This window comes from Halichoeres trimaculatus, unplaced genomic scaffold (assembly GCF_033239565.1).
Source record: "Halichoeres trimaculatus isolate MK-OKI-2021-1 unplaced genomic scaffold, fHalTri1.1 fHalTri1_scaffold_10, whole genome shotgun sequence".
NCBI lineage: Eukaryota > Metazoa > Chordata > Actinopteri > Labriformes > Labridae > Halichoeres > Halichoeres trimaculatus.
In genome coordinates this window covers 1,073,298-1,091,945 of record NW_027437187.1, presented here as the reverse complement: position 1 = coordinate 1,091,945, position 18,648 = coordinate 1,073,298, and the positions used below count along the sequence as shown (strand labels likewise).

The 18,648-nt window shown below is 42.7% G+C and overlaps 1 protein-coding gene across 2 annotated transcripts in view; it reads left to right on the top strand.

The window, feature by feature from the left end:
- Positions 1-18,648, top strand: part of btbd11b (BTB (POZ) domain containing 11b) — a 154,291-nt gene that overhangs the window by 110,948 nt on the left and 24,695 nt on the right. For both annotated transcript variants that reach the window (XM_074676807.1, XM_074676806.1), the window contains exons 2-3: positions 750-920; positions 12,441-12,645. In XM_074676807.1, the coding sequence (XP_074532908.1) occupies positions 750-920; positions 12,441-12,645 (376 nt within the window). The remainder of the gene's footprint in view (positions 1-749; positions 921-12,440; positions 12,646-18,648) is intronic.

Below are 18,648 nucleotides of genomic sequence, written 5' to 3'. Positions count from 1 at the left end.
CATGCAATATGAGCTGAATTCACCAGAACCATCCAGAGATATGTCTTGTTTTTGTATTTAAAGACAAAAATGAGCTCTGAATTGCTTGTAACGAGAAAAAACTGCCAGTTGAATAAGAAAAAGTTTCTTGAAATTAGAAAAGTTTCTTAGAAGAAGAAACGTTTTTCTCACCCCATTGGGGATTTTTTTACGTGTTGGAGGCAAGTCAGACCTCATAGCTTCAGCAGGTAGTGTGTGTGAGCATTAAAGTGAGCAGCACATTATGAAATGAATGAAATGAGCTTTTAAAGCCACGCAGCCTCTCTTACAGTCATTTCAGAGCCCAGCACAGAGCTACTGCTGCGAACAGACGAGAGGGTGCAGCACGAAGCTGCAGAGGAAAAAGGACGTGTGACAGAGAGCGGTCTGCCTCGTCACCTTCACACCGAGGAAGAGTTGCTTAGAGAGAGGTGTGAGGAGTGAAAGCCGTCTGATGTATGACACATCGTCACCTTTAGGAGGAGTCTGCCAGCTGAGTGCTTGATCACTGCCCTGCTCATTTCAGGATTTATTAACCTTTAACCAGACTGATGAGCTGAGGGAAGTCTGAGGAAACTCTTTGGACTGTTGGAGTTTGTAGGGACTGAAACAGGAACAAGCACTTTTTGGAAAAACTGAGTGTGTATGCACAAAGTGTTTAAACAGTCACACTGTTCATCCTATAATGTGCAATGCTGTGGGTGTAATGCCCCTCTTTCTCTCTCCCTCAGGTGTGCTCAGCCTACCTGAAGGTCTGACTCTTCACAGAGAGCAGCAGCAGCAGCAGCAGCAGCAGCAGCGAGCGGGGAAGAGCGCAGAGGGAAACGCCTACAGTCAGTCTGAGCTGCGTTCAGTGGAGCAGTGTTTACTGGCTGCAAGAGTGGGCAGCATTTCTGAACTCAGTAAGTCCTCACTGTGTGTGAGTGTGTGTGTGTGTGTGTGTGTGTGTGTGTGTGTGTGTGTGTGTGTGTGTGTGTGTGTGTGTGTGTGTGTGTGTAAACATTTAGCTCCATCACTGGCTCTCGAACAACATGATCCATCCCAAGTTTGAGGAACAATTAAAATGTATTTTAACCCAATCAGGGGCGTATTTAGTGGTTTGGGGGCCCAAGGCAAACCCAGTCAATGGGGCCCTCCATGTCCTTGTAACTCATCTTCCTCAGAGCTAGACTGGCCTTCCCTGGGTCCACTGTCTCTTTCCCAGAATCAAGGCATGAGACAGTGCTAATCTTGTACATGGTAACTTAACACAACTAAATGCATTTCCTCAAGTTCTGTACTTTAGTTTGATTTAGAAAAAAGTGAATACATCATTTAGTCCACTTTGTCCTGGATTTGAAATCTTTTATGGTCAATTGACAGCTAATTTGTCCCACAGTGGGGAATTTACAGAGTAACAGTAACAAACAAGAAAGTATGAAGTGAAAAACATTACAAAAGGTAAATATTGAAAAAAATAATTTAGTAAAGAAGAAATATGTAAATATCAAGCACAACATAAAACTGGAAAAAAAAATCTATTGAAAGAGGTGATATTTACAGTTAGCATACTTTTTGGAACTATTATTTTAAAGTTAATGTATTTTTATTTGACCCCCTGTCCAGTGAGTTATGCATCCAAAAAAGAGATTTTGTACAATAATGTTTATCACCAACTCAAAAAGTTTGATTTTGAGAAAATGATCCTGTTTCCTGGGCTAGATAAAGTCCTTAAAATCCTAAAAGCCTTATATGTTTATCTCAGATCTCTGAGCAACATTGTTTTTATTTCTGACTTGGTTGAAAATAAGAAAAAAATGGGAAAAAGTGTTTTTTACCACTTTCTTCCTGAATCAAATGTTCAGATGTGTTGTAACATGGAATAGCCCATTGAATAAGAAGGGAGGGGGAGCACCCAAAACCATTATTAAAGATTAAGCCTTTTAATGTATTTTGAAGCATGTGAAGTAAGATTTAGAAAAAATAAATGCTTTCAATTGAAGACAACTTCATAAATCAGTTTTAAAAGATGCTTTGGGGGCCCCTGGGAATCTTGGGGCCCCAGGCAACTGCCTGTGTTTGCCTAATTGTAGCTACGCCCCTGAACCCAACACTGAGTGTGAAGGAGCCATGAAATGTGTGGGGTTATAAATTAAAGCCTCCTCTCACCACATGGCATGACTTGTTGCCCTTCAGGTGTGACACGGAAAAGTCAGGAAACCACAGCACAGAGGAGGTGAAGGAGGTTAGGAGGAAGCCATGAAACTCCACCAGTGACAGTTGAACACACCTTTATTACCCAGATGCCACCACCTGCCCCTGTTATATTCTTGGTTCTGATTGGTACAAACAATGGACTAAAAATCAAAATGGATGAAGTCTTCCTAGGCTTTATGTGAGATCTCCACTGCTCCCCCTGGTGGCTGGCTGCAGTATGGGTTAAAACTCTGTCTCCCCAGTCATTCCAGATGGGCTGTGGTCAAACTGTAAAAAATAAAAACACCTGGTAGAAATGTTGAGTCACAGTAACTACACTGAGATTAAAAAAAAAAAAAAAAAAAAGTTGGCTCTGGTCAGAACAGAAACAGGAAGAGTCTGACCCAGGAGCTGAATGTCAGCAAGGAAGGCAGCACTGACATTAACACTGACCAGCAGGTAGAGCATCCAGGAGCCTCTGGGGGACAGACAGGAGACCAGAACCAAAAATCACAGATGGGACTTCATCGTGTGTTTGGTGGAGGGAGAGAGCTTGTGCATGATGTGATTAATGTAGATGATAGGAGAGTAAACCACAGACTGATTCTCAGGGCCTCTCTGTTTTTTCTGTGAGCAGCCAAGATTAAAACGTCTGACCAGCAGCAGGCACAGGTTTAACTGTAGAAAAAAACAGGTATTCTGGCTACCTGTAAGTCCAACTGCCTGGCCAGACATGACCACAGAGATGTCAGACCTGTCAGTAAACGTAAGGTGTCTGCGTACATGCATATCTAGAGATAAAGACACTAAACCTCACACCCTCCCAGCCTGGATTCACCCAGCAGCACACTGTGCACGCTCTGCAGGTGTCAGAGCTCAGAGCAGATCATCTGCAGCATGTCCATCCTGTGAGCACCCCATACATGCAGCTGCACACCAACCAGCCCTTCTGATAACAGGAACCCTACACTTAACATTCAGCTCACACTATAGCCTGCCTACACCATAAGGTTGTTATTTTGTATGGCTACCTGTGATCAATACTTCATTAGCCTCAATGATGGTCATGTAGCTGTATCAATCAGAGGTAGCCCCACCCTCAGCGCGCCTGTTTCATCATCCATCTGACTATCTGTGGGACTGGAATGTAGGGCTGAACAATTTATAGTTTTCAGATTGAAATCGCAATTTTAGACAATGCAATTTTGAGATCGCCAAAGCAGCAATTTTTTGCAGCGCTCCTGACTGACTCAGGATCTGTTGTGTCAAGTATTATACACATTCTGTTTTACAAATTTGTAGACAATCTATTTGTTAAAAGTGCTGGTAAGCAGGTCAACAACACAAAGCCTCTGTTTAGGAGTAGAAGTTGATGAAAACAGATTATTTATCATCACTATTGATGACTAAAAAATCGTGAATTGCAATATTTGCCAGAAAAATTAGATCTTTTCCTAAAATCGTTGAGCCCTACATGTGAATATCCCAAAGCTTGATTTGAAGAAAATTGTGAATCGAATTGAAATCACAATATCTGCCAGAAAAATCGCAATTCAATCTTTTCTTAAAATCGTTCAGCCCTACTGGAATGTCAACCTCGACATCCTGCTGGACTAAAGGAGACCTCTGCCTGAAATCTGGAGATGCTTTGAGTTAAAGTGATGTTTGATTTTCTTTCTTTGTTCTGGTGTTTTCAGTTTGAATTCCTGAGTGTTTGTCCTGCTCTGAGGGAACATAGAGGAAGGACAGAAACTAGCTGCTTTACAGGGACACCTGTCCTTTTTGGGCCTGTACTCAAGACTTTCTAATATATCAGTTTTTTGCCAAGTGGTGCTCCGTCTTTATTTCTTGGTGTTTCCCCCAGATTTTAATTCTTGGACTGAAAATCCCATAAAGCAGATTTTAGACCATCTGATATCGAAGCTGCTTCATTTCTTCTGATGGAGCCTTTCTCCATGGTGAGTGACTCCAAACACATGATGTGAGACATGCCTGAGTCAGGTCACATCTGGGTCACATGGTGGTGCAGTGCTTAGAGATGTTACCTCATAGGAAAAGAGATCCTGGTTTGATTCCCAGGCTGGACAGGAGCCTGCCTGTGTTTGAATGGCCCTATTTGTGTGTGTGTGACTGCAAGTTTGAAAGGGTAAATTTAACTCCCTCAGAGTTCAATTTAATACTGCTCTGGTTTTTATATGGGAACCACTGAAAAGAGGTTATATAAACACAGTTTTTTAAAGTGTTTAAAGTTTAACACTATGACAGTCACCCAGTCAGTTTACAGTTTCATTTAGCAGCACTTTTGTCCAAAGTTACATACAACACAAGCAAGAATTAAGACAGAAGAACAACCTAGTTAGTGCGACAACAGAGCTACAAGTTATTTGGCTGTATTATTATTGTTATTATTATTATTATTATTATTATTATTATTATTATTATTATTATTATTTTATTTATTTATTTATTTATTTATTTATTTATTTATTTATTTATTTATTTATTTATTTTATTTTATTTTGATTTTTTTTTTTTTTTGGGGGGGGGGGGGGGGGGGTAATCAAGCCAACAAACCACAACTAATTGCTGCAACAGTATACTTCAATCTTCAACAACATTCAGTAGCAGGGCTCAAAAATCAGTAAGAGCTGAGTCTCAGACCTACTGACTCATTTAACCCCTGTGGACAAAGAGGAGAAGGGTCAGATTAAGTGCACAAGTGTTCCCTGAACAGATAAGTTTTCAGACATCTCTTAAACGTAGAAAGGGACTCTGGGGATCATATAGAGTTTGGTAATTTATTCCACCATTTGGGCACAACAGAGGAGAAGAGTCTGGCTAGTGATTTGGAGCCACGCTGGGCTGGGAGCACCACACACACACACACACACACACACACACAGAGAGAGAGAGAGAGAGTCACAGCTCACCCTCCTCTGCAGCTTTCTCTGAATGTGATGTTGTCAATACCTGAACGTCTCCTCTATTAGAGCTCAGAGAGCTTGGTCCAGAGTCAGATCAGAGGGTGAGCCATGTGTGCAGAGCTCAGAGGGTTAAGAGCCACAAAGCTGAGGTCACACATAGACTGTAGAATGGAGATGTCTGAGTGAGAATACATTCTATTTCTCCGTGGTGTGGGAAACTGTGTGAAGCTTTCACAGAGAGAGCAGACGATGAGCTGAATATCAAACAGAGCCAATGTTTGAGTCTTTGGCATCATATACTTAATTCATGAACAAAGAGTTTAGTTGATTCAAACAACAGAGCATGAGGTGGCTGACCTCAACTGGCCATTAAGGGGCCGTTTACACGACAATGGTTTTAGGGTAAAACGCAAAAGTTTTGTTGCGTTTGAGCCCCGTGTTTACACGTAAACGGCGTTTCAGCCGACCCAAAACGCAAACTTTTAAAAACGGCCTCCAGAGTGGGATTTTCTGAAACGCTACCGACATCGTTGCCGTGGAAACAGTAAGCCGGTGATTTCAGTGGAAACGCTGACGTCACGCTCTGCCTCGTGCGCGCATATAACAGGACAACAGACAACTACCGTTGTTACAATCCTCGTCAACTACCGTGTTGTGCTTGTGCTGTTCAATCTGCTGTATCTGTGACTGTCTTTATACAAAATGAGCATCTGTTGCTCCACTTTTGAACTTAGTATTCCCCAATACACCAGATGATCGGCTCAACTCTACTTCGGTGGAGATCTCCCAAAAGCGGCTTCTGGACAAGACGGTTATAGCACCAGCTACAGGCCTGGCATGCTTACTACAGCGTTTCCGTTCAAACGCAAATTTTTTTCACAGCATTTTGGCGTTTTCAGATGAAATGTCGTGTAAACGGGGCCTAAGTTCACACAGCACATTGGATATGTCAGGGTCTTTCTCTGACCTCAGTGTCTGTATTAATCCCCCTTGATAGATAACTTCCACACAGTGCGGCCATGATGAGGATCCAAACAAGAATGCAAGTCATTGTTAAATCCTTGTATTCACCGAATGAGTACTGTATAAAACCACAGAGCCTCTGCCCTCAGTGAGGAAAGCCTACCCCGCCCCCCAGCACCACCTCATTATACCTGCCAGCTTCAGAAGTCTGCAGATCATTGGCACATCAACAGAGCGTTGAAGGAAAATCTTCATGAACTTCAACCCAGAGAGCTGCAGAGTTTAGAGCCCTGTTTCTACCAAGCAGTCTGAATCAGTACAGTTTGATACGGGTTGGATCAGTAAAGCTTGGTCCTGTTAGTGTTTCCACAGCCAACCGTGCAGTTCTTGGTAGGTGGTGTGTAAGCTGGATGCTGATAGCTGCTTCAGCTATGTAGTAGCATAATGGCATAGCAGCATGACACAGTGTACCCTGCTAACAAATCCATCGAAGAAGACAAATGTGACACGGTTTTGTTTCAAATGTGGTTTCAAGCTGTTCGTGACGCCATTTTCTTAACACAAAGAAAGTTCTCTTCAGGAAGTGGACTGGAGATGTAAAAGTGGCAGGTATATATGTTGTTCTTTATTACCACTGTTAGACAGGAAGTGACAATTTCTTTCGACCAATCAATTGACTGCAGTGTTTCTTGCTCCACCGTCTGGGACCTGATCAGTATGTCTAGCACCCCAACAGAAGGAAACCAAAAAGTGGGACAGTACAGGTCTGTAATTTGGGGACCTGTCCCAGTTTTAGTCAAAGGAAACACCACACAATGTGTGATGTACTGAGACAAACTGAACTGAACTGCTCGGTGGAAACAGGGCTAATAACTCTTTACTGTTGATTGTTTTACCTTAGATGGTGTCAGGAGATGTGCTCTTACTCAGGTTGGGTGTCAACTCTTACCCCCACCCTATCATAGATTAGTTATAACCCTGTCATTTGTACAGGAGAGGCATCAAATGATGAGATAAATGGAACCTTTTTCTGAAAGACTCTGAGAGGAACATCTGTTTAGTGTTTATTAGAGTGACACCTGTGGCCAAAATTGGTAGTGTTTTTCTAGGTTAGCATTTGCTCTGGGGAGCAGATTTTATTTACTTTTTTTGTTAAAGACATTTTCCAGGATGCAAAGCAGCGAGGTAATGTATTTGTCTAGCTTCCTTCTGCTCTTCTGTCCTTTTTCTTGATGCTGGTCTTGCTCCAGTGTTCAGAAACCTCGAGCTAAAGGGGCTGTGGGGAGTTTGAAAGTGATCTTGAAAACGTTTCTCTTCTAGATATATGCCTGATCCTAATCCACACTTACTAATGTTGATTCCAACCCACAGTCAGCAGTTATTCTGCAGTGGTCTGTTCAAACTTGAGAGTCTATCAATAAAATGAAGAGTGATGTTACGTTAGCTCTGATTGGTAGATGACTGTCAGGACGTGACCAGGATTCACCAACGTTACACATTACAAACAAACATCTTAGAGCATCAGGCTGCCAATAGCACTACTTATAGTCGGCTACTACCATGTTTCCTCGATGTCAAATTTAAAACCATATCGCTTCGTAACTGTACTGATAAATACCTTACCTCAATGCGCTGTAGCAGGTAAAAAGCTGACTTGAACAAAAAAAAATTGTTTCAAACACTCACCTTGTTAAAGGTCACATTTTTACAGCAGCGTGCGTGAGACTGGTCCAGAAGGTGGCAAGACAGTCCACTTTAAATAGATCCTCCTCACAGCAACCTTAAACCAAGAAAGGTGAACACATCTTTGTTAGGAGCTCGACACTGCTGGGTCCATGTGCTTGAATAAAGCTGGTATGTTGTTCTGACATGTTGTACATCCTTCCTATTTCCTTCCTAGTTTCCTTCCTCTTTGCACTCCATGGTATCATTAGTCGGTATGAAACACACACTTTATAATTTGCCGTTATTGTCTCGCTCTATCAGCAAATCAGTTCATCCTAATCCTGCTGAGCATGTGCAGATTTGAAAGAGTGAGTCAGCAGGGTTGGACTGGCAAAGAGAGGAACTCTAATGAACTGCAGGAAATCATTTCAGTTTTGACAAACGCTCTGAGAGTTCATCAAACATCCGTCAAATCACAATGAACTCATTCTTCAGAGGCTCTAAACCCTTTTGAAATAAGGTGTTGTATGGGCCCGTAAGCCCCAAAGAGTCACTTTAACACCACTGTATCTCTCCTCACTAATAAAACAGCTTCGGCACATGTTTTTGCTTCCCTGCGTTTAGGGAAAACTTTGTGACAGGGTTTTATTAGCTCAAAACAAATCTGTCATGACAAGCTGTTTTGCAAACCACTGAGAACAAAGCTTCATGTTTTCCTGTTTGATATAATCAGATGTAATCACGAGTCAAGATGCTCATTGGAAGTGATGAGATGTTTTGTTTCGTGGTCGCAGCTTGTTCCAGAAATCCCATCTGAGGCTGCAGACACAGGCACGCAGCGTTTCTCCATGTGCACGCACGTATTATAAAAATAAAGCAAAAAGGAAAAGGTCTTCTCTGTTGTCAGAACATCGTGACGTGACAAGAAGGCGGATAAATATTTTCAGCACATCCAGTGTAAACATTTATCATCAGAGCAAACACGGAGCTCATCCCCCTCACTGTATGTTTCCTCCGGATGAAGATGGGGGAAGCAGCGCGGAGGAAATCACTGTCAACTGTCTATGTCATATTGATGAGGTCAAGCAGGGACTCATTGTGTTGTGTTGACTCTGCAAACACAGAAAGAGGGAGGGAGAGAGACGAGCGGCTGAGGGATGATAGCACAGCTCAGTGGAGTGGTTTTGTTATCAGCCTGGAGAGAAATTCTGTAAATAACTGAGGGATTTGCAAACAGCTCAAGCTGAAAATAAATGAATAATTGAGAAAAGGAGAATCGCCTGCAATGATTGCACTATCAGCTCTCCCATGGTTTCATGGAAAAAAATTCTGATAACAAATTGAGAAGGAATAAAAGATAAGAAGGCATAGGAGAAAGATTTCTTACATAAACTTCATGGAATAAACAAGCACCAGTTTTTCCAGTGAAGTCAGAATTTGCATCCCAGAGACGGACATTTTTTCTGCACTGACATTTAGACTCCATCTTTTAGGTTTTCCAGCAATTTACCTCTTTGAATTTCTCTAATCTTCTCCTCTGCCAAAATGTCAAATTAGCATTTTCAAAAACAGCCCTGTAAATACAGCCATCATGAGGCCTAATGGAGGGTCCCGTCTGTCAGTCATGACGGACAGATCCTGCCTTCAGGGTCATCCTCACAGTTAGGTTTGTTAGACTGACGTTTCACTTCTTCACTCTGAGAGGCTGTTGTGTTTTATGTAAGTCTATACAGCTGGAGATAGAAGAGTTTAATCACAGTAGCAGGTTTCGGTTAACTATGTCTATATCAGATGTCTGTCTAACATGAGTCTGGTTCTGTCCGAGGTTTCTGCCTGTTAAAGAGAAGTTGTTCCTCTCCATTGTAACTTGCTAAATGCTGCAAGAACTTCAAAAAGAAAAAAAAAACGGAACTCTTATCGTAAGTGTTTTTGTTATTTTTGGTAAAAATTATCTTATCAAACTCAATATGAGACACATTTAACTGGTCGGTCCAGAAAAATGTATTGCTTGTAACACTTTTTTAAAAAATCAGCCATTGAAACAAAAAAATGTTCAAACATGTTCTTTAAACTAGACTTATGTCTTTTCTCTTGATCCATTGGCAGATTTTTTTTTCTGGATGTTCTGGACTGGTCAGGTGAATGTAGCTCATATTAAGTCTAAAAAGACATTTTCTAATGAAAAAAAGACAAAAAAAACCCCCAAACACCTGGTTTCATTATTTTTTCAGTGAAGCCCATGGTAAGTTAAGATGAGATCAGACTCCTTATCTCATCTTTATGTTGAGTTCCTGCTAATAACATTTTATTAAAATTAATGGGTCCAGACCTGTTAACGTTTTTGGAACGTGTTTTGAGATCATGTTTTTGTGATTTAGTGCTATTTAAATTCAGATTGATTGATTGATTGATTGATTGATTGATTGATTGATTGATTGATTGATTGATTGATTGACTGATTGATTGACTGATTGATTGATCAGCTCCCTTCCTGCTAAAGCAGAACAGCTGATCACATATCTCCAGAGAGAGCAAAGGTGGAGCTGTTGTCTCTTTTTACCAATCTTTGTCTCTGCCTCGGACTTTCAATTCTCCTCCCTGCTTCAGATTTCACGGCAGCAGCTCCATCAGAGGGACTAAAAGCTGGCTCTGTTTTCAACTGGACCAAAGTGAGAGCATCTTGTTGAGCCTGTTCGGCCACAGGCAATCATTGAATGTAATTATGGCCACACAGCAGCAATAATGGAAACACAGAGACCAGGATGTTTGCGCCAGCTGCACTTCAGGTTGATCCATCCATACCCAGAGGAGAGCTAGTTACTGCATATTAATCTCCTCTGAAAGCTGGAGTATTACTGCTCCATCATAACTGAGTGTTCATTTCAGAAGAGGATGCTTCCTGTCTCTGTGTTTAACATTTCACAGCCTCTGAAATAATGAGCAGTTTGAATGTGGGGAAGCTTTCTGACCTTTCATGTGCTGATTCTCTGGTCTCAACTCTGAAAAAGGCTGATTTATGTTTTGTTTTTCAAACACAGTTTCCCTCTGCTCTAAGATGATGGCTGTGAAACCTGAGCAGCAGGACCCTGAGTGTGTGTCCTCCTCTCTCCTTTTCTTGTTCACGCACAGAATTAATTAAGCAGGAAGAGGTATCGATTAAAAGCTTGACTGTGGTAATGAAAAAGCTGTTGATGTTCAAGCTTATCTGATTTCTGAACCTCTGAGTATCCTTCATTTTACTCTTCGCTTCTGCGCTTTAAAGGTGGATATTTAGTGACTGGAAACAACCAGATAATCCTTTTTTTCCTGCAGATATTTCAAAGCACACCTGCTGAGGGAGCAGCTGTAATCTCACCTCGCGTTAATCTGCTGCTGCCTGGCTGTTGCTCTCTCTCAGGAATAATCTCCGTCCACAGCACAGGCACTCTGCTCTCCTAAATGTCAGAGGCCAGTGTTAATAAGACATGAGGAGCAGCCTGATGCTGACCACCTCATTTCACCTCCCCCTGATAAACCTGTCTAACTCTCCCTTCAAAGTGGGATCAGGTGCTGGACAGAGCTCTGATGGTGTTTCTTTCTCATTGTTTCAGTCTCTCACACCTTAGTCCAGCAGCACAGACTCTCTGCTCTCAGGGGACTGGCTGAGAGATTGACTGTTTTATTGCATGAATGCTCCTCCCTGGCTGGGGTGTCCTTTTCACACTCCTCTCACACATTGTCCTGGCTAAATGGAATCTTGGCGAGCACCAAATAGCACAATTCTGATGCTAAACAAACACTTTTGTCCGTGGGGACGGCTGTTTGTTCCTGCTCTGTATTCTACATTGTACTGGGCACACATATAGGACAGCTCATTCAGACAGAGGCAGCAAGTGCCATCATGTGCTACCCCCTTTCTTTGCCTTGAATGGTTTTAAATTGACCAGAGCAGAAGGACACAGAGTTACTTTCTGGATGGTTCATGCGTCAGAGTTTCATTATATTTCCTCCCAGAGCACAGGGTCTGGGCAGGAAGGAGAAGCCACAGAAATCTGAGTGGAACTTGTGCCCGTGCTGTAATAAAACACTTTTTTTCATGGAAGCACACTCAATAACAACATTGCCAAATTCATTTTGTTCACCCCACAAGGAAGCTGGTTCTGACTATCCCCAAAAAGAAGTATGTAACCCTCCATCTCTGATTTTTGATTCTGCTGCTCTGAAAAATGATCATTTTTGTCCCTCATGAGTAAAGACAGTGTCTGAACATGTTCCTCCAAGAACTCTTTTAATTTCCTCCACACTCACCCAGGACATGTTCCCATTTTTATTAGCAGAGCTGTCTCTAACTTTGATTTTCAAGCTCATCCAAATGACCTTATGGTACTGAGAAATTATGCAGAGGAAATTGCTGGGAGTAGCTAATGTTTGTCCATAAATATTCATTCTCCACAGTGCAGTCCGCAGCATGCTTACTCTCCCCCTTCTCCCTCTGAGAGCTGCATGGAGAGGACCCAGGAGAACCCGGTCTTTTTCCTGATTGTAGGGATGGGAAACTCTTTATTTCCCCAGGTAGAGGAGCTCCGAGGGTGCTGCAGGGGATGATGATGGTCCCTAACAACGTCTAAAAGCTATGTGCTCTCAGCGTTCCTGTCTTTTACTGTTTGAGCCTTCATCTGTGTCCCCTTTCCCCCCCCGTGTTTCCTGTTTGTGTAGGTGACCTGGTGTCCCGGGCCATGCACTACCTGCAGCCTCTGTACATGAAAAACCACAGCAACGGGACGCCGATCCACCAGAAGAGTGGTGTAATCCAGTGGGCGCCGGAGGCCATCTACACGCTGTGTTACTTCATGCACTGCCCGCAGATGGAGTGGGAGAACCCCAACGTGGAGCCCTCCAAAGTCACACTGCAGACAGAGAGGTGAGAACACAAGTGTTCAGCAAGTATGAAGTGTACAGGGCTGCAGGATTCACTCTTTTTCAGCTGCCCTACTATTTTCACACCTGTAAGATTCATGTGTGCAGATGAGGTTTAGTCAGAAGGCCTGTAAATCAGAAAATTAGTTTAGATTAATAATATCAACTAAATCCATATTAATTTTCTGACTAATTTTTCTTCTAACAAAAGGGAATTCTGACTAACATGCCTTCTGACTAACTGGTCTTTTGACTAACTGGTCGTCTGACCAACAGGCAGGTTTTCTGACTAATGGGCCTTCTGACTTGCAGGCCTTCTGACAAAAAAAGCCTTTTTGACTAAAAAGCAGATTTTCCAACTAATGAGCCTTGTGACTAACAAGCCTTCTGATTTATGGGCAGATTAACTGACTAAGAGGTCTTGTAAAAATTGCGCCCAGTGACTAACAGGCCTGCTTACAAAAAGGGCTTTCTGACTAACAGGCCATCTGACAATAGGGCCTACCAACTAACAAGCCTGCTGACAAAAGGGTCTTCTGACCAAGAGGTGCATTTTCTGACTAATGGGCCTCCTGACTAACAGACCAGCTGATGAAAGGGCCTTTTGACTGAGGGCCCTTCACAGTTACATGCAGCTATTCTGACCAATAAGCCCTCTGACTGATGGGCCTCCTGAGAATAGGGGTGGGGTGTTGGTGATTTGGAATCTCTTCAGTGATCAGACCACTGGACAGAGCAACACCTGGCTCTTTGGACTCCTGAACAGCTCTGCATAAAATGTCTGCCTCTTAAAGCAGTGGTTGTTGGTTGGTTGTTGTTCTGCTCCCCACTGTAGAGCAGGTATCTGCTGCCCTGGTGCTGTGTCCTCACTGTGAAATCAGAGTAAGAGAAAAAAACATCACCTGAACTTAATTGAAGTGAAAGGTTTGATAATCAATCCTCGAATTGACATCATTTTAAAAAGTCAGTGTTTTACAGTGTAACAAGACACAATGCAACTTAATATGATCTCATATTGTTCTGCACAGTCAATAAAACAGAATACAATGTGATATGATGGGATATAATCCTGTACAAGGCAGCTTAAAATAATCCGTTGAGAGAGTGTTGAGTCTCTACAGGCAGCGCCGTCGTATCAGGGTAAAGGTGATGACGATTATAAGGGCCCACAGCCCCCTAGGGCCCACACACTGGACACTAAAAAAAGAGCTGAAAAGGAGTCCAGGAGTAGAAGCAGCAGAGCAGGGGCCCAGGCCATCAAAAGCTTTTTTTCTAAGAATGGTGAGAGTAAAACTACAGAAGGCGGCTGAAACACTGCCGACTTGTTCATTCGTTAGCTTACCTTTAAAGAGCGCAGGCTGGAGCCCACGTTAGCTGTCATCTGGCCGAGCTACACTCAGGACAAGTCGTCAGCTCAATAAAAAAAAAGTTACCAGTTCCTAATTATTACTATTTCAGAGGCTACTGCAGTAACTGAAACCCAAGTATAGAGAGAACTCACTAAAATGAATATTTAAAGTTTTGTTGTTGTTTGTTTGTTTTCATAGCAGCATTAAACAACAACATAATAGCTGACAGCAACAAAGAAAAAAGACTATTTAGAATTTTGGACAGTTAACACTGACTTTTGAATTGTTTAAAAATATTTTTTGTCTGGGAAAGTGAAGCTGTCCACTTAGAGCTATGGTACTAAGAAGCCCATTTGGATTTTTTCCATGAATAGGTTAGTTCTGCATCAGGTTTTCCATGAAACATAATATTTGATGTTTATTTAATGTAATATACACAATGGAACAATAAACCTATATGCTCTGCTGCTCCAGAATCACCTGAATTTGACCCCACAGACGCTCCCCCCCAGCAGTCCAATGATGCTGGTGCGTGACGTAGACACTGGTCGCCTATTTTGGTTTATTAGTGGATTTATTTTCCTTATTTCAGCCTGGACCCCTTCAACTTTTCCTGACATGCTCGAGCCATTGTCAAAGCCCTGTCCTCTGCAATCTGCAATGTCAATGTGGTGCTCCTCTAATGTCTTCAGTATCATCTCTGATATTTCATGGCCAGTCTTGCCACTGAGTTCTTCAAACTGCAAGAAACGTTCAGATACATGCCACTGATCATTCTCCTTCTGGACAACATATCTCAACAGGATTACATCCTGTTCCTTGTTGGAGACATAAGGAGTCACATCACATATTACTGAGTAATAAATTGCACACTGTCCAGAACACTGAAAAACAGGAAAATTGAAGGTTGTAATGAACGGGGCAGAGGGGCCCACACCAATATTCTTTCAGGGGGCCCAGAATTCCTAGCAACTGCCCTGTCACCAGGAGTTTACTTTGTTTACCTCTGAGTAGATTTATCTGAAGACATCCAGCAGACTGCAGCTAGCAGAGCCAAGGAACGAAATGTTTGCAAACACAACCTGCCCCATGGTGAAGAGACATCTGACATGACTCGACCAGCTGAGAGAGCCAGAGAGAGGAAGGGACATGGACCATGAAAGCGGGGCCTCATGATCCCTCTGACTTTTTAGGTTTTAAGCAGAAGTGTCAGGAAAGTTACCAACGGAGAAAAAATATAATAAAGGTGAAAGCTGAGCTGTGCTCTGCTGACCTCACACTGACAGAGGGAGAGCTGGGGAAGGTAGTGTCATGCTGATTACATACTGATCCAACACTCATTCAGAACTGTTTACGACTCCAGCTGAAAAACAAAACAAACAGAACTGAAGGTTAAAGATAAAAACAATCTGACTGAGCACTTTGTGGATTACTACCAAGGTTTTGTCTCAAGCTTTGAGAGACAGGAATGTTAAACTTATGTGTTCATGAGAGAGCAGGAATGCTGTGGAGAAGCAGAGTGAAAGACACATATGGTTCAGAGCATGTTGTAATTCTCTGGCTTTGGAGGCAGGATGGTCTGTGAAATATGTTTCCCTCTGACCTAAAGAAGTCAGTGTAATAAAACTGTCTGGTATTGATTAAACCTTCAGACCCTTTCACCTCTCTCTGTACTGTTGGACAGTAAAAATGCATCACCTGCACTGAGCAGACAGGTGGAAGGCCTGTATAACTCCTGCCCCTGAGTCTGCCTCCTCTTGCCCTCAGTGATGGCTGTAGAGACAGCGTGCAGGTATCACTGCTGCTGCAGGGAGCTGAGAGGATCACTCTGCTGTAACTCAACTCCTCTGCACACTGTATTTCTCTCTCTGCACACCAGATGTTTTCCTCTGGAGGGGAAGCTCACTTCTCACAGAGGTGGATTGTCCGTGTGTTGGCTCCTCATTCGAGCCCTCTGGGTGACCTGAGCAGCAGCAGGAAGGGGCCATCGAAGTGGGCGTTCCCTCACACACGCTCCAACAGTCGACACTCCCTGACAAGCCGTGGCGTTATGAGCCTGCAGCTGCAGCTCGGTGCCACTGCCTCACAGTCTGTGTGAATGAGATCAGGATTAGGGAAAGTTTCCATGCTGCTAACCCCCTTCATCCTACTTCCTGTGGTTTTTGGACACTTTAATGAAAGTTTGGGAGTTTTTTCTCCATACCTTATTAGCGTTTGTACCTGCATGTGTTCAGTATTTCCTACACTTAGTGAATCTCTCGTCAGTGCTGACAGCTGAGCCTGAGCAGTCCTGCCCCTGGGCTGCAGAAATGATCGGCTGTACTGGGGAAAGTTTTCACCTAACCTGTCAGACTGGTGTTTTTTTCATATTAATCACAATTTGTCCCAGAAATCATACTCACCAGTGTTTGTTTTACACATATTTAAAGACTTTGGCACAGTCACTCTGAGGGTAAACCCAGAGAGTGCCCTGACCTCCTCAGGAATGTCTCCACTGTATCTCATTTATGATCAGAGTTTCTGCGTGCAAACAGAGAAACCTTGAACTCATGGTGAACCAGTGTTTCCACAGGAGGAGTGTGTTGCTCTGATATGTCTCCTGCTTCTTGATGTGGTGATGTTGCTCTGTAGTTGATAAACCTGTGGGACCTGCAGCATCACGTGGCTGCAGGCCAGGCTCCGCTGGAAGGATGAAACACAGGGTTTGTCTTTGTGAAGAGATCAAACTGTAACTTTAATAAGATCCGGTTGACGTATCTTTTCTTGAGTGAGGTTCACTCCTGGTCCTTCTGACTGACTGCGTAATACTTTGTAGGCTAAATTCCTAATGCTGGCATAGATAGATAGATAGATAGATAGATAGATAGATAGATAGATAGATAGATAGATAGATAGATAGATAGATAGATAGATAGATAGATAGATAGATAGATAGATAGATAGATAGATAGATAGATAGATAGATAGATAGATAGATAGATAGATAGATAGAAAGAACACTTTATTAATCCCCAAAGGGAAATTCATGTAGTTTGGGCTCATCTTCCACCGATTAAAGAATTATAAACTCTGATGGCTGCAGGAAGGAACGATCTTCTGTATCTCTCAGTCCTGCAGCGCAGAGAGGTGAGTGAAGAAGACACAGAGTTCAGTGAAGAAGAGGAGATCCCTGGCAGCTTCAGTCCAACATCTTTATTTGAAGCAAGCAAAAAGAGTTGACACAATGATGGCACACGGTCAAAAACCCCAAAAACCTAATGCCCCAGCCGTCTTTTTATACTACTGGGGTGTTCCTAAATGCATTCATGCTGTCCCTGTATGGCCAACAGTCTCTCTGTCTCTAGGTTTCTCTGCTGTAGCCTGCGGGTCTCTGAGCAGATCTTGGTCAGAACAGCTGACGGCACTAAATCTATCAATCCTGGCGAAATGAAGTCATCATCTCAAGTTCACAGTTAGGCTAAAGTTGTCCAAGGGTCAAAGGTTAGCTCCTGCAGGCTTTTCAGACCTCTGCTCTGCAGCTCACTAAATGAATCCACTCTAAATGAATCTCTAGCGTCAAGAGCCCCGTGTCCACCGAGCAGTCGAATAAGCTGCATGCTGACAGCAGCATGCAGTGTGACACCATAGCAGCATGACACAGTGTTCCCTGCTAATAAATCCAAGGAAGAAGAAAAACACGACAGTCAACAAAGAGCAAGGATAGGAGACATCCAGCATTTTGTTCTGTGTGATTGGCATGTAGCTCTGTGATAAAAAGTGTAATCAAGCTGTGTTTCAGTGACGACTGTGGGTGCATCTCAAAGCGTTAGTTTCATGCCTCCTCTCTCCTATATCCTCCCTATATCCTATATCTGGCACCGGAAGTACTTTCTGAGTCGCCATTTTGAAGACTGTCCCAAAGCGATAATTGCGCTCAGAGGAGAGAGGATGGAGGAGACTGATCGGAGGAGCTATGATCGAGGAAACATGAGAGCTGGCTTTGAGGAAGTCTTTCGCTGACAGACACGCCCCTTGATGGAATACCACTCTCTGATTGGACGCTGCAGCGTCCCAGACTTCTCCACATGAAACTTCACAAACACAACAGAGTTTAATGAAAGAAAAGATGAGCTGAAAACAGGCACTAAGGATCATTTAAAAACAGGTCATAAATCTGGTAATAAAGGGTTCGCTGTGAGTTTAAAGCACAAAACACTGAACACAACCATCATCAAATCAATATAACAGAGGATTAATACAGAAAACTGACTGGTCAATAATATCTTCCTGAGACACAATAAATTGGATACATTGATAAGTTTCAGAGTTTACAATCAGATGTGCTCCAGATAATGGCTAAATAATTCATAAATAATCTCACAATTACTCATTTTACCGGTAAAGTCATCTGTGTGTTTCTAAACAGCACACAGAATAAACAGAGAGCAGGTTTTCTTCATGGTAACGTGTTTGGTTAACTGGTTAAAGGAACAGACAAAGCTCTGTTACTGTTTCTGTTAATTAAAGTTACACAAGACACACAAACAGCTGTTAGAGCTGACTGACAGATGATCCAGAGGTGATCAGCTGATGCTGTCAACATTGAAACACGTCGCTTCATGTGACGCTCCAGAGGAGAGGATGTCTCATTGCTCTAAAAACAAATCTCCTCCATCCTC